General features: G+C 36.9%; 1 protein-coding gene across 1 annotated transcript in view; it reads left to right on the top strand.

The window, feature by feature from the left end:
* WDR49 (WD repeat domain 49) overlaps positions 1–17,252 on the top strand; it is a 142,323-nt gene that overhangs the window by 105,525 nt on the left and 19,546 nt on the right. The window contains 4 exon segments of the mRNA XM_060098829.1: positions 1,604–1,671; positions 10,647–10,675; positions 10,678–10,755; positions 12,605–12,751. Of these exon segments, the coding sequence (XP_059954812.1) occupies positions 1,604–1,671; positions 10,647–10,675; positions 10,678–10,755; positions 12,605–12,751 (322 nt within the window).

Raw genomic sequence — 17,252 nt, 5'->3', positions numbered from 1 at the left:
TGATTTGTACAGTGTAGTGACTTTTGACCTACATTTGAATGTTGCATTTGTCTTTTCGTGGAATTAATTCTGTTCTAGCAGTTATAAAAACAAAAGGAAAAGCAACCGTGTATTTTAATTTCTTACACTAAGGCTTCATTTTTCATTCACATTCAGTGTGATTAAAGTATTCAAAATTTAGTGCAGTGTGATTCAGTATATTTCAAAAAAGAAGTTTTTTTTTTAATAACTGTGAATCAGTTTTATAACATATTGATCTGAGGTTGGTTTTCAAGTTAGATTTTTAAAAGTATGTGGTGTGCTATGTCTATTTCTAGAGTTGGAGAGATAGGGGTAGGGATGGTTTATCTGTGGAGATACATTTATCCCAGGAAACTGTCAGATGATTGTGGTATAAAAAGAAATTAGATGATGCTTGTGCTTCTTCAGTGTCCATCTCAGTACTAACCACTGTTATGCTGGGCAGAGTGTGTACTGGCACCCCTCCTCAGCTGATTGCTTTGATGGCCAGTGACTTTGATTGAACCTATTCACCCAGTGTTTAAAATTTGATTTAGTTGCCCACGTTTAAACATTAAGAGGTTTCATATAATATCCAAATTTTTTGCTTCTCTTGGAAAAGAACGTGTCATTCCCTGAGAGTAGCTATGGCCCCCTTTATGGAAAATGGATTCCCTCTAAGTCAGTGTAATGCCACCTTTCTTTCCCTTTTGCCTATGAACACTGAGGCTGACTTTCATTTGCTATTTATCATCTTGTACGAGACTTGATTTATTCATTGACACTGCCTTCCTGACCCCTGTAGGCATTTTACTTTGTAAATCGTCTGACAAAGGTTGATCATCCATAGGCCTGTCAGATATGCTGGGGATCCCTAATGTTCCCTCATATCACACAGGCTGTGTTCCCTGCTGCACTCCTGTGGATACAGTGTGAACAAATAGAAGACAAGGAAATTGCTTCTGTATTTAAAACATAAATTGTCAATGAGGAGCTCTCGCTAGATGGATACACATTAAGAGCGGTAGCCAAGATCTGTGAAAACTATCATGTAACACATATATTTTTCTAGGAAAAAGTACTCAGTAATTGGACTGGCTTTTGAGATTTTGGGAGGGGAAGATGCAAAGAAAGTAGTAGTATGAAAAATTCTGACAGTACTTCAACCAAAGCTTTATTTTTCTTTTTAGTTAATATACATCTTGCTATACAGGATTTTAAAGTGGGAATGTTAATTTCTGTTTTGCAGTTCATTATTATCTCTTCAGAAAATATCTGTTTGTTTCTTATGATACATCACTTTCTAACTTTATTAAACTTACATGTCTATGTCCCATCTCCCTTAGAAGACTGTAAACTCCTTGAGTTCAGGAACCATATCATCTTCATTTCTGGTGTCCCCAGGACTTCAATTAATAATCTAGCACATGTTAGACACATATAAATGTTCAAGGAAAATACATTTTATAAAAGTAAATCTCTGTTTTTTCAGGCAAAGCACTGGCAACTTGAGAACTGTTTTTCCCTTCCTAAAAGAAATACTAATTTAATGGAAGATAAGATTCAAGAGAAAAGCATAAAGGAAATTCCTTTGATTTCTAAGGAGGAATCAGGGTTAGACCCATCAAAACGTTCTCTACTTGATAAGAAAAACAAAGAGTCAACATACAAGTAAGTACATCTTACCTGTAAAGAGTAAAATTGGCCCCAGATTCCTTCTGTGCTTTGTGGAATGTTCAATGACTACTTCAAGATTTTGCTAACATTTAGGTTATTGGTAGGTATGTGTGTGTAGCAACGGGAGAACGTATGTTCTCAGGGTGATATCTGATTCTTACTTCTTGTCTCTGTTGAATGCTTGACTTCTATTCTGTGTCTTCTAGTCTTTTGTTTCTACTCCATTAGCAACCTAATTTTGGAAATTAACCCCTTTCTTCAAAAGCAATATATGTGTGTATATGTGTATGTATGTATCTACCTAGCTAGTTACCTGTCCATCTTAGAATGTATGTCAGATTTTACTCCTGGTTTTAGTAAGGCACACAGAGGTATATATGTCAGAAGTTCAAAGAGCTTGACTTTGAATGTTGGATATCACTCTCCTTTTATGACTTCTAGCCTTTCCTTCCTGTTGTTCAGCCATTTCTTCTTTTCATGCCACTGATGGATCCCATTCTTACATTCCTCTAACTCTAATACCAGGCAGTTTTAATTGTTTCTTTTGTTTCCTATATTCTTGCTAACTCATGATCTCGTAATTTCACCTTTCATATTAAACAATCTTTTGAGAGAACAATTTTGTTCATTGTATTTTCTTTGATACACTTGGCATTTTTATTACCATGTACCTATATTACTTTTTTTAAGGTCTACAGAAAAATTGCATAGAAAGCACAGAGAATTCCTACATACCCCACGCCCATCCCACACAGTGTCAAACATTAGTGTGGTACATTTGTTACGATTGATGAACCAATATTGATACTTTATTATTATTATTATTATTATTATTTTTTTTTCTTTTTGCGGTATGCGGGCCTCTCACTGTTGTGGCCTCTCCCGTTGCGGAGCACAGGCTCCGGATGCGCACGCCCAGCGGCCATGGCTCACGGGCCCAGCCGCTCCGCGGCATATGGGATCCTCCCAGACCGGGGCACGAACCCGTATCCCCTGCATCGGCAGGTGGACTCTCAACCACTGCGCCACCAGGGAGGCCCGATACTTTATTATTAACTAAAGTCCATAGTTTACATTAAGGGAGTACAGTTGAGAGTTCTCTGATGACACCACGCAGAGACCTCTGCATTGCACCTTTCTAAATTAATGCACTCTTTGGCTAAGCTCTTGGGGCTCAAACCCACCAGTTGGGGTTTTTCTGTTCCAGTCCCCTCACACTGGCAGCCTCGCCTTTTGCACAGCTTCTCTTGGGTTAACTTCTGCTTGACCAATAGGAAGCTCACACGTCCTTGCCACACCAACTGCTCCACAGCTACCCCTTCTCCTCCTCTCACTGGGGTACCTTCAACCACAGTAGACTTTTTCAGATATTAATGAGTCACTGGTTCACTGTGTCCCTCTAATGGTTACCCCAGGGGGCATGTGTTAAACTCGTTGCCTGGTTTATGTGAACAGGAGCTAGAACTGAGGGGGAAGCATTCCTCCTCTCCCGTGGGAGTGGTTCTCAGTGCCCACCTACGTCTCTCTCCAGTGCAGTCCTCTTAGGATTGCTGCATCCTTAGTCTGTTTCTATCCTAGAGTGGTGGTTGGCTGAGCATCACAAGATGCTACCTCCTTGACAAAGTGGGCCTGCGCAAGGAATTGATCTAGCACCTCACTTTGGAATGTGGGAATACTTTTTACCTCTTAATTAATTAATTATCTTGCTTTCAGACTTTTTGGACCTCTGATGACGAGGTAGGAGAGAAAAAAAAATTCCCCTTTAAACATCCTGTTACATTAAATTACCTTTTGGTATTTGTTCTTCCATTTCCTTGAATTATGGCTTGCTGAAATGTCAAGTGGCATTTTACTTTCAGGCAGAAGAATCTTTCAATTTAGAAATACAGCATGACCGACGCTGTACAAGAATAGAGTGCTGAGAATGGAAAGACTTGGTGTACGATATAATGCCCCCACCCAGCCACCCAACTCAATTGTACAGATCAGGAGATAAAGTTACCCCAGGGTAACACAGATTGATCATTGTTTCTCTTCCTGTGACACTTCTAGAAGAGTGAATGCAAGTGTCACAGATTCCTGTTTGAGTATTTCAGCCAAGATACTAATTTCCCATTACTTATGACAATCTCAGTTATTCTTTTTTTAAAAATTAGCCTTTCCTTAGATTTAAAAATTGGCACTTTAAACTGTTGACTTCTTTCTGACTTCTATCCATCTTATTTCATTTCCTATTGTTCCATGACACTTTACTTGTCTTCTGAAAATTAGTGCTGATGTATAGGTTCCTAACTTCACAGATTTCTCTTAAAACTAGAGCTTTGCATTCTGCCAGAGGAAATAAGACTACAGCAGAGTGATCATCTCACCTTCGTTATACATTTCTGTGGGCCTTGGGAGATGTTTCCGGCAGTAGAAAGCAAAGTTATCTCTGTTTATACCGCATCTTTTCAAGTGACAACACATCCAAAAATACCTGTGATATTTAAAATTTCTGCCTTTAATTCAAATGAGTGAATTGAAATAAATTTTAAGACTTTGTAATTATGAGATAGAAGGGAATAATATCATTTTGGAATTTTTGAACTAATTGAAAGGAAAAGGTTAAAAACGTATCCTCCGATTTGACTTGGCAGATACAGCCCTCACTTCTCCTGGAAACATGTCCATGAATCCTATGGAGAAAACCTACAAAAGAAATACAATTGTCAGATGTAGAATGTCCCTTGTGGCCTCCATCCAGTACTGAAGAGATTACAGATCACCTTTTCCCTAAGAAAATATTATTCTGAAGAATGTGCCCTATTTCTAATCAGATTAGGAAATCCAAGGAGAAAATCATGCCAGTTCTTGTCCATATGCAAAAGTATGAAAGAAAAGTAAATATGTGAAAGAATTTAGAGAGACTAAAAGGGGAAAAGCACATTTGGTGTGTGTATGCGGGTGGAGGGATGTTTAAATGGAGGGGGAGGAAGAGTAAGATACAGATGAAAAAAGAAAAAAGCCAATAGAAAATGAAAGAAGCTTGAAAAATGAAGGAAAAATTTAATAATTTAAAGCCATGTTCTCACCTTAACTCCTAAGATTCTCTTTCCAGGATAAAAAGCTTGGCATTTATGATGTTCTGTCTTATACATAAATACCAGGTTTTTATAGTGCTTAAGGTATTTTATAGTATTGTGTGTGAGAAGTAGGTAGGTGGTAAAATGTCATCTTCAATTTAAGTCCTGGGTATATGCAAATGAATATAGAATTTAAGAGAAAATAGGAAGTCCTAATGCTGAGTTAAACACTGACACAAAGAAATAGATTTTTCTCCTTCTGTAGGTTCTGCAAAAGTCATAGTACCACTAGAAAATGGGGAAAAAAAGAAATAACTGAAAAAAGTAAATGGGGGAACAAAAACCACAGTGGACATACATTTTTCTTAACCTATGGCAATATTTGGTTTCTGGATTCACACAAAATTATTGTAATCTAGAAAAATTGTAGATAAAATGAATAATTTAGACAATATAACCTTAGAGTGTTTCTTTATTATGAAAATAATACATTTTCATTAGGAGAAAAATTAGAAATACAAACAAGCAAGAAGAAAAAGATGAAAAGAAATCATTAGCAGCAAAACCACCAATAATACTTAGGCATTTCACTCTTCAGGTCTTGCTCTGAGCATGCGTATACAAATAAAGAAATATACATTTTATAAACGTGAGGATATAATACACACAGTTTATAACCTGTTTTACTACTTAAAACCATACAGCCAGTGCACTTCCGAGTTACTTAATATGAGTATCTACAGACATCAGTACTCGTAATGACCTCTTAGGAATTTATCACCTAGCTTTTTAAACATTGTCTTCTTTTAAAATATTTACAAATTTTAACTGAGAAACATTTATTTAAATACCTTCATGCACACGTGTTAAGAGTACCTGACTGAATTCATCATTACAATAAATTCTTTGAATTGGAGTTGCTGAGTCAAAGTTTTAAAGGCCTCTGAGTCTTGCTAAATTGCCATCCCAATTATGTGAAGACTCTACCACCATCAGTATATAGAAATGTCTGTCTCTGAACCAACACTGACTATTGTCATTGTCTTAAAATTGCCACTCTGATAAACCATCAGTTTTATGTTGTATTTTTTAATTATTTGTGAGAGAACATTTTTCACGTTTGTTAATCTTTAATAATTCAGTAATGAACTTGAAAGAGGTATCTGATGTCTGCTAGACTAATTCCTATTGAGGCCTTAAGAGAAGCACATCCCAGCCTCTTCTTGAATATATCCTACAGGCTGCACTCACCATCGTGCAGATAGCCTTCTCTGTTATTCAACCACTCTTTATTATAGAAAGGCTCTAATTGTAGGTCAGATCTATCCATTTGTAGGACATGCTCTTATCCATCTTCATCTTATTCTAGGGCAACAAAGAGCAAATCTACCCCATCTTCTACTATGTGACAAATTTTTCTTTGGCTACCATTAAAAAAATATTTATGGGGAAATGATTATTAGAAACCAGGATAAAATAATTAGATGGGAAATGAAACATAAATTCCATTAATTTCTCTGTAAGTTTATATAAGGCAGAAGGTACACTTAAAATTAATGTTCCTTAGAAATATGAAATAATTATGTTCTAAATTCCATATTATTATTAGATGGGAACTGATATTTAATATCATTTATATGCTGTTGATTATCTAATTATTCTGCCAGTAGAGCTTATGTGAGAAAATAAAATAGGAATATTATAAATATAAAAAATACAAACATAAAATAAGAGTATTAGAACTGGCTGTAGGGGGTGTTGGAACTCCTGCTTTGAGTGAAAAATATTGTATTATTCTTTCTTAAAGAGATAGTAGCCAATACTTATTGAGTTCTTACCATATTCCAGGCACTGTTCTAGGGTTTTTGTGTGTTTAACATTTAATTGCCACTATAATCCTTGGTGATATCTACAATTATAATCTCCATTTCATAACTAGGAAAGCAAGACAGAAAAAAGTTAAGTGATTTACACAATGAAGAAGAGGTGAGCCAGGGACCCCAAAGCAGGCATTCGAACTCCAGAGTCAGTACACTTTGCCACTGCTCTGTTCTGCCTGTCTGACAAGCAACATGTGACCATATTGAAAAGTTGCTGGTCCCTGAGTCAAGTGACCAAATGTTTTGTCAAGTACCTGCTATGGGTAAGCCACTACTCTAGGTACCTTCACTTTCCTTTAGGGCACTTGGGGACTTGTCACACATCGTTCCTCCTTTCTACATCCAGAACCGAGAGATGGCAGATTTAGTCTTTCCTTCTCATAGAATTGATGGCAAGGATGTCAGAGCCCATAGTAGGCTCCCTTCTTGCATCAGCACATAAGACATTTTTGCAAAAGTTTTAAACTCTATCTGTGTTCCTTATTACATTCTTTAGCTTCTTTGTATTTGACCACTAGGAATATTGGACTCTTAGGAATATTCACTTCTTTCCAGTTCCCTGTACATTTTCATAGTAACCACTTTCCAAGAAGTCAAATATCTATGGAAAAGAAGCAATAGGTTGGCCTGTAAGTCGAAGTTGATTCTACAGTCTAGTTGTTCATAGAACTGCCCTTTGTCTTGGAGTTTTATCAGTATAGCTCCATTTCCTAGGCAGTCATCTAATTCGTGCAGGTTGTTATGACTCTCTAGAAGAGTTTCTCTTACTGTCCGCCTTCCTCTTTCCCTCTGTGGATTAAATTCTTTAGTGGAGATAGACAAAGTCTTTCATTTCATACAAAAGATACTCAGTTTAAATGCCACTGGATGAGAGAGCTGGAAAACAAAGGGTCTAAAAGCAGGAAACCATTCAGGGTGTTTGGAGAAAAACTAAGGTCTGGTGTTAACTAGTCCAAAGATAGACCTCCCTCAAACTTTTGCACCTCAGTTTATTTCAGTTATACTTTCCTGAGGAAAAAAATATATTCTTAACCTAGTAACTGCAAGACCTAACTGCACCGTAATTTACCTTTCCTGCATCCACCACCAACTTCTTATTTTTACAGATTCTCTTACTATTTAAAATGACTCTCTAAAGATACCATCATTCTTGTCTTCAAAGCCCGATAGTGGCTGAATAAACATGTTTTTTTAAATTAATTTTTATTGGGGTATAGTTGCTTTACAATGTTGTGTTAATTTCTGCTATACAGCAAAGTGAATCAGTTATACATATACACATATCCCCTCTTTTTTAGATTTCCTTCCCATTTAGGTCACCACAGAGCACTGAGTAGAGTTCCCTGTACTATACAGTAGGTTCTCATTAGTTATCTGTTTTATACATAGTAGTGTGTATATGTCAATTCCAAATCTCACAATTCATCCCAAACCCCTTCCCCCCTTGGTATCCATATGTTTGTTCTCTACCTCTCTCTCTATTTCTGCTTTGCAGATAAGTTCATCTGTACCATTTCTCTAGACTCCACACATAAGTGATATACAATATTGTTTTTCTCTTTCTGACTTACCTCACTCTGTATGACAGTCTCTAGGTCTACCAACGTCTCTCCTTCTTATGGATGAGTAATATTCATTGTATATATGTACCACATCTTCTTTATCCATTCCTCTGTTGATGGACATTTAGGTTGCTTCCATGTCCTGGCTATTGTAAATAGTGCTGCAATGAACATTGGGGTACATGTATCTTTTGGAATTATGGTTTTCTCCAGGTATATGCCCAGGAGTGGGATTGCTGGGTCATATGGTAGTTCTATTTTTAGTTTTTTGAGGAACCTCCATACTGTTCTCCATAGTGGCTGTGTCAATTTACATTCCCACCAACAGTGTAAGAGAGTTCCTGTTTCTCCACACCCTTTCCAACATTTATTGTTTGTAGATTTTTTGATGATGGCCATTCTAACTCATATGAGGTGATACCTCATTGTAGTTTTGATTTGCATTTCTCTATTAATTAGTGATGTTGAGCATCTTTTCATGTGTTTGTTGGCCATCTATCTGTATGCCTTCTTTGGAGAAATATCTGTGTAGATCTTCTGCCCATTTTCTATTGGGTTATTTGTTTTTTGATATTGAGCTGCATGAGCTGTTTGTATATTTTGGAGATTAATCCTTTGTCAGTTGCTTTGTTTGAAAATATTTTCTCCCATTCTGAGGGTTGAATAATATGTCTTATTCATGGGAGATAGTATGTTGTGAGGGAAATCATTCCAGTGTGATTTGGGGAAAAGCTGCTACCTACCATCAGTCTTTTGGATGGCAAAGATTTCCTTAAAAATAAAATCTATAATTCCAAATAATTTATGTCGATATGCCCCCCAATCAGGGAGGTAGAGCTTAACTCTCCTCTTCATCTTCCTTAAGTGTAGACTGTGCTTGGAAACTTGCCTCCAGAGAGTAGTGTATAGGCAGGTAGGGAAAAAGTAACTGCAGAAACTTGGGAAACACAACCTTGGCCAGGTGATAAAGTTAACAGTGGTAAGTCAGGTTGATAGCCTGTGCCCTTGATAAGATATAATGAGAATAGCACTTCATCTCTGTTATCTTCCTCCCAACAATCCATAATCCTCGTGTAACCATAAGAAAAACATCAGACAAACCCAAATTGAAGGAGATTCTACAAAAAAACTGACTGATATTTCTTAAAATTGTCAAGGTCATCAAAAACAATGCAAGTCTGAGGAATTATCATAGACCAGAGAAAACTAAGGAGTCAGAAAACTAAATGTAATGTGGTATCCTGGGATAGAAAAAGGCCATTAGGAAAAGCTAGGAAAATCCTAATAAAATACTAAGGTTAGTTAATCATAATATATCAGTATTGATTGTGACAAAGGGTAATATAAGATGTTAACAACAGGGAAAATTGGGTGAGGGGTATACCACAACTCTGTACTATCTTTGCAACTTTTCTGTAACTCTAAAACTACTCTAAAATGAAACTTTTACTTTTAAGCTCATTTGGGTTTGGGAGATACAGTCAACTAGGGGAGAGGAAAAGGAAGGAGGGAAATAAACATTTATTGAATACTATTATTTATTAGACACATCGCTGAGCATTCATCCATCTTGTCTCCTTTAAAATCACAGTAAGAATCTCATACAGAGCAGGAAATTGAGGCTGAGAGTATAGGAAACATCTCAAGGTTCTATAGCTACTCAATGTGTAGCAAAATAGGGAATAAAGGTTAAGGGCAGCAGTAATCACAAAGGGTTAAAGGGTGCAAGGAAAGGAGGCAGAAGGGAGAGGGCAGGCCCCATGGCTCTCAATGATTTTGTGAAAAATAGGTATGTTTTCTGGCCTGAGGCTTCCAAGAGAATAATAACAATTTTTGGAAACATGGCTTGTAGCTGTTAAGGTTGAGGTCTGTGACAGTGAATGTTAAATATATTTGAGACCATTTCCTGTTTCTTGACTGGAATTATATACAACTACGGACTGGTTTCACTTCCTGTGTTTTATTGATAAAAGCTTTTCCTGTGGATTCAAGCTAATCTAAAGTTTTCCTATCGATTCATGTAACAAGCCTCAAAAGCACTGAACTTTTTTTTTCTTTTTGAATTTTGGATACCATAAATGAAGATCCAGACATAACACTGGATAAAAGAGCTTTTGACACATACCACTGATTAGCCCATATAATTTACACACAGGGCAAGTATAGTGTGCGTTTCTGTGGCATTTTCTTTTTCATAGTTTTTTCTCTGACCTTCCAGTTTTTATGGGGACAGGACCTTAGCTTAACTAGCTTCTCCTCCTTCGTGGCTCTTACCCTTTTATACCATCACCTGGCTAGTAGGCATTTTATTCAAAGATATAACTTGATTAGTGTAAACAGTTGTCACTACTTAGGTCCACAGGATAGAGACGTTTTTTTGTTAAAGGTGTATATTTATAGCCAGAAAGTGTCTGTTCATCCTTTGTGGTTGATATTTTGTTTTATCATAAATTATTTTCTTCCAGTGTCAGACCATCAGAAGTTATAAATTTAGGTAAGAATATAAGGAAGGAAATGTTTATAAGAAAAAAACACATAACCTTTACAATGGTGAAGTTGTAAAAAAATCATTCAGTAAGTAATCACTGTTGATATATTTTATCGTGTTATTATTTTATAGATTGGTATGAAGAAAACAAGTAACTATTCTATGTGCCAGGAATGTTGGTATTCCTTAATAAATCTGAAAGTAAGCTCTTGTGATCTCATTTTAACAAAGGAGGAAAGCGAGGCTCAGAGATATTAAGTGGCTTGTCCAAGCCTTCATAGTGTACAATAGGCAGAAGTATAAGGTCTAAACCAGAAAACATGTGGAAAGTGACCACTATAGTTTCCAAAATAGAGTTGGCACAGGATGTTAATTCTCTCTCCTAAGTGTTTAAAAGATAAAAATAAAATTAAAACTATTTTTGTTCTCAGAAAGCCCAAAGCCACACAGAACAACGTATTTGTTTAGTTGTGGCTGACCAGAAAAAAACTGTTAAAAAAGTAATTGAAACAAAAGGGTTGTTATCATATTGAAGTGTGTTACTTAGAAGAGTTGTGAGAATCATTCTCGAAGCTCCATTGTATAATGAGAATATTTCACTCACTACATATCTTTTGTCAACTTATGTCCAAGGGGAAGCTGCACTTTCACAGAGCAAATGAGCTCATTTCTGTTGAAATTTTGCTGTCAAAAGATACATTATTATTTGTTAATATTCAATGCATATTTATAAACTAATCTACTCTATAAGGGTTTTGTCAGGATTACATGAGAAAATATATGTGAAGCACTTAGTGCCTGGCATATTGTAGAAACTCAATACAGTTTTATAAGTAATATTATTTATTATTATTATACCTTAGACCACAACTTTTAGAGTGAAATATACTTGAGTTGATGTCTAAGGTCTACCATTTACCAGTTATGTAAATTCAGGCAAGTTACTAAAGCATCTTGAGCCTTGATTTCCTCATCTGTCAAAAGGGCATAATGATACTTTAAAGGTTGTGAAGATTTCTCCTTTGGTTTAATATAACACATTGGTTCCCAAAGTACGTTCCCTGGTCTACCAGCATCACTGGGAATTTAGGTACATTCTGGGGCCCCATCCCCACCCAACTAAGTTAGAAACGGGAATGGTGCAAGTGGTTTATGCTTTGATAAGCCCTGTAGATGATTCTGATGGCTGGTACAGTTTGAGAACCACTGATATGGCACATGACTTGTCTCTGATCAGGTACTAATTACCTGTTAGTTTACTTTTCCTAGATACTGAGCCACCACAATGACAAAAGCACAGACAGTTTTTACCTTCACAGAGCTAACAGTTAAACAAACATAGACTCACATCTTGAATTAAGTTTTTGTAGACTTCCATTCCATTATCCATTTATCCCATGAAGCAAAAAGAAAACTTTATTTTGTCCAAGACTTTGCCTGTAAGGGCATAATTAAGAGTCTTCCTTCCCATTATCTCATTGTGTGCATCATAGATACAATAATAAAGATCTGGTTTATATTTTAGCAAAATGAAAATGAACCTGCAAACTCAAAATTTTAGATGTGTTAAACGCTGAAAAATAGATTCCATCTCACAAAGCCTACAGTTTTCTTGCAGATAAAAGAGAAATTGGAGCTTTTCCAAAACTGCAGAATACTCATTTTCAAGGGAAAATAGCAAAGAATACAAAATGAAAAATAAATGAATGGGGAGCCTTGAGTTTCTTTTGGTCCCTTTGCATAAAAGGAACATGGATTTATCTTGAACAGCTGTGCTTATAGGGTTTGCTGATCTGCAGCTGTACCAGCTGAGTAACAGGGAGGTTAGATTTTTTTAAAAAAAGTTAACTTGGAAATGTGCTAGCCCTTTCTGAGGAATTAATGATATTATACTTTTTTTTTTCCCATCCTCCCTTAAAACCTGCTGTTGTAAAGGCGGTTTTAGGTCATTAAGCATTGGAAACTTGAAAGAACTACCTGAAGTGAATAAACCAGCTTTTCTTCTAGACCCTGAGAAATACTTTAGGGAAGAACCAGAGGAGGAATGTCCCCAAATTCCAGAGCTTCCATCACTTTCTGAAAGTAAGTCCTCAACCATCATACCACGTCCATCCTCTCTCCCCACGAAACTCAACCAATTAAGAAAACAAAGTAGAAAAGCACAAAAGTAACACGTGTTCGCCTTGTAGGTTGCAGTGAAATGACGTGTGGTTTGACTGCTAAGATTTATAGTTCAGCTGCCGATCTGTGTTCTCAGAAAGGACAGTCAACAGGCCAAAATACATAAGAGGAATATTTTTGTTTTGCCACCTTTCTGAAGTCAGAATGCCATGAATATATATAATGAGTCTGGTATGAATGAGAACCCATTCCTCCCAGTAACCTTAATTTTCAGATCTGATACCAGAGAAAGAGATATCCTAAGGCAGCTTCAGAACAGAGTCTCTGACAATCTGGTTTTGTTCTTTTCATGTGAAACACTATAAATAGCAGCTACTTAAAGTGTATTGTCTTAGAGCCTTCCAGCTGTTGTGCTAGGCTAATATGATGAGTCGACAAGAAAGCTTAATTTAGAAAACAGAAGTGAATGATCTCTGAGGATTTGGAAACAAGATGTGCAAAAAAATGCTCTAGTTTTCGGACTGTTATAGGCTTCTGAGTGTCTTAAGAATTTGAAGAGTAATTTCTGTACAAACATCCTACCCGCAAAGAGGGATCCGACGGGAGTGCAGGCAACACAACCTGCTACTCAGCGAGGCACTCAGAAAGCATATGGACACGGCAGGGGATTAATTTAAAATAATTAATGAAAAGAGAAGTTTTCAACTTGTAACAGTCAAAAGATCAGAACTGCACTCGAACCATCTGAGATCTGTGGTTTCTAAACTTTTCAAATCCTCTGAGATGGGGGTTCAACATCATCCTTGAGAAATAATAACCCTTGTAGGAGGGAGGCATTTATGTCTACACTTGGGGAAGTTTAAGCCTCTTGTCTCTGCTTGGTTCCCCATGACAGCTGGTCAACACTTTTTAAAAAAAAATTCCACTTGTAAACAAGGTACAGCTGTCATTTCTCACCGCTGTATTTCCAGTCTAATTATTATCAGCTTCCTTTGCTTTTTCTCAGTTTCTCTTTTCTAAATCTATAGTCATTCATTTGCTCTCAGGAGGATCACCTATGATATCTGCTCATTTCTTCAAAAACATGAATCCACAAACGTTAGGGCTTTAAATAACCTTTAGTGCATCTGACTGTGCTTTCAGTCTATCAGCCTACTGCTTTTTCCCCAGGATGATTCATCTTCAAGAATAAACATGGGGAGGACTTATCTTGTCCTGCTGAGTCACAGACGGAAGAGAATGTGGGGAACAGACAGTAAGACAAGATCCAGGGAGCCAGAACAAAGTGTAAAGACAGTCCAGACATAGAACATGCACACAGGAGGAAACCAAGATGGAGCAAGGAGTCAGAATAGAGGCAAGAGAAATAAGAGAGAAAGAGATTGCAGAAGATGGAGAGCCAGGAAGTGGGAGAGAGCAAGGGTGAGGGCAGCAAATGCCTCTCCTCAGCCCTGGGAGCTCCTGTTTTTGTGAGGAGCCTTGCAAGTTCTGCAGCAGGAGAATTCTTCTTCATCTGCACATAAATTCTCCTCCTGGGCAGGGAGGATGTATAGGGGAAGTTGGGGGTGAATGGCTGGTTGGAAATACTGAAAATACAAAAAAACCTCTAATACATTATCAAAGAGAATTTTTTCTCCTGGATTTCTTAATATAAAATTTTTCTATAGTTTCCACACCATTTAAAAAAGACGTTTTCTCTCTTTTGCTTTTCTATTTTTCTTCTTTGCTCCCTTTTAAATATTTCCAGTCATCTGCCTTCTCTGCAAGTGAAAATAGTTCCTTTTTTAAAAAGTTTCACCGACTTGAGGGAGAGACAAGTGTAGACTACTGAGGACAGCAGAATGCATGACACATGCCACCACAAATGAAGTTCTGTGGACGCATCAGGGAAGAAGGCAGATTAACTCTGCCTGGGGCATAAGAAAGAATTAGTGGAAGTCACCTCTGAGCTGGGACTTAAAATGAGTAGGAGTTCAAAGGGCGAGGGAGGAGAAGAGGAAGTCAAGATCAAGGAAACATAAGGAAAGACACATTGTGGATGAAGTAGGGCACAAGTCCAAATGATTCCAAGCTGGCTGCAATGGGTGACTTCAGATGGTGCCACGTTGACTGAGTTTGACACAGATGAATAGAGTTGAGTTTGGAATGTGTTGAGTTTGAGGTACTGGTGTGCTATTTAGAAATAAGGGTCTGGAGAATGGGAGAGGTTGGTAACATGCTCTGCATAATAGCAGTCTTCTTGTTCATGTGTTTATTTAGCCCTCCTGGTGAATACTGAATGCCTGCTCTGTGCTGGCCCTTGTGCTGGGTGGTGGAGGCACAGAGCTGACGTGTAGAGGCACAGCCTTCAAAGCTCTTGAAGACTAGTTGCAGAACTAGATAAGGAAACAAATCATTATGTTTTACAACAAAGGCTATAATAGAGATAAGCACTGGGTACTGTGGGATCATGTGGAGGTTCATAGATGATTTTACAGAGAAACCAGATTGTGCCTGAGCTAGATATTAAAAGTTAAATTGATATTAGTTAGGTAAGAAAAAAGGGGGGATGATATTACTGGCAAAGGAACAGTATATGGATGGTGTGCTAAGGGAGCTATAAGTAGTCCCAAATGGCTGGGTTCTTGAAGGGACATGATGAGAATTAAGGCCAGAGAGGTAAATGGGGGCCAAATCATGGAGCACCTGGTGTACTGTGTTAAGGACTTTGGTATTTATTTTACCAGAAATGCGGAACCATTGGAATGTTTTTGTCAAGTATTCTGAATTATCCCATTTTATCTCTTCTATTAATTCTTCAGTTTTTAGATCTCTTTGTGTTAACCTTTTAGTGATTACTCTAGAGGTTACAGTACTTTATTTCTTTTTGGGGTACTAGGCTTCCATCTGAGATTATTTTCCTTTATTCAGAAGAAATTTCTGCAGTATTTCTTATAATGTTGGTCTGCTGGTGAGTAATTTTCCCAGCTTTTATGTGTCTGAAAAATGCGTTTATTTCATTTTGACTTTGGAAGGATTTTTTCACTGGGTTTAAAACCCTAGATAGCAGTTTTTTTTTTCAACTCTTTAAAGATACTATCCCATTGCTACCTTGCTCCTGTAGTTCCTGTTTAAAATTCCACTCTTCATATTATTGTTGCTTCTTTGAATGTAATTTTTTTTCTGGCTGCTTTACAGGTTTTTATCTTTATCCTTGTTTGTTAGCAGTTTTATCACAGTGGGCATAAATACACTTTTCTCTGTATATATACTGCTTGGGGTTGATAGGAATCCTTGAATACATCTTTCTTCAATGTTGAATAATTCTCAGCTATTATCTTTTCAAAGATTGTTTCTTTCCAGTTACCACTCTCCAGTCCTTCTGGGATTGCAATTACACATATGTTGGATTTTCATTATATCACAAACATTTCTTATGTTCTTCTCATTTTTGCATTTTATTTTCTTCTCTGGGCTTCATTTTGGATATTTTATATTGACTTACCTTTGCATTCACTAATCCTGTCTCTTTTGCCAATCTCTTTTAAACCCATGATATCAGTTCCCAATTTCAGATTTTATATGTATATGTGTATATATATATATATATATACATATATATGTATATATATTTCTAAAATGCCATTTGAATCTTGTTTATATATATTCTAATACTCAGTTGAAATTACTTCTGTTTTCATCCATTTTGTCCAAATTTTCTCTCTGTTTTCTTTAACATATTTATAATCATTTTAAAGTCCTGGCCTGCTAACATCAGTATCTGTGTGATCCTTGGATCTGTTTCTAATGTCTATTTTTTCCTCTTGGTTATTGGTCACATTTTCCTTTTTTCTTGCAAGTCCTGTAATTTCTGTATAATTTTTTATTATATGGCAGAAATTATGTGTTAAATATCTACAGATAATGAACTTAACGTTTTTTCTCTGAGGCAGTGCATGCACCCTTTCCTTAGCTGGACAGAGAGCATGAAGGGTGGACCATGTTAATCCAATTAGGGATGGAGTTCGGTCAGTGCTGGGTTATGGCTTTAGTTAGACTTCCTTTACTTTCAGTTTCAAATGTTTGTTTTAGGCCTCTCCCTGTAGTGCAATATTGTGACCGAAGGAAACATTAATCTGCCTCCCCAGTCCAATCCACAGCCTCCCACACTACCCCAGAACTCAGAATATGTCCTGTGGGGAACCCTGGCCACAGTTACAAAGTTTCTCCAAATTCCAGTCCATCACACCACCCCACATAGTCATCAAAAGCTCTTCTGATTTTCCCTTCCCTTAGAAAATCTGTCTATGGCAAGCCTGTTTCTTAGCAATGCCCAGACATGATTAATCCCCAAAGGGAAGAAAAGATTTGGCAATCTCAGCTCATCTGAGAATGGTTCTACTATCTCATGAATTTTAATTTGATAATATTTGTTTTCACAGCTCTCTGAAGGCTTTAAGAATATTATTTCTGTAATTTACCT

This window comes from Mesoplodon densirostris, chromosome 5, assembly GCF_025265405.1.
Source record: "Mesoplodon densirostris isolate mMesDen1 chromosome 5, mMesDen1 primary haplotype, whole genome shotgun sequence".
In the NCBI taxonomy this organism is placed as follows: domain Eukaryota; kingdom Metazoa; phylum Chordata; class Mammalia; order Artiodactyla; family Ziphiidae; genus Mesoplodon; species Mesoplodon densirostris.
Note: the sequence above shows the minus strand (reverse complement) of the source record. Positions and strands in the feature narration are given on the sequence as shown.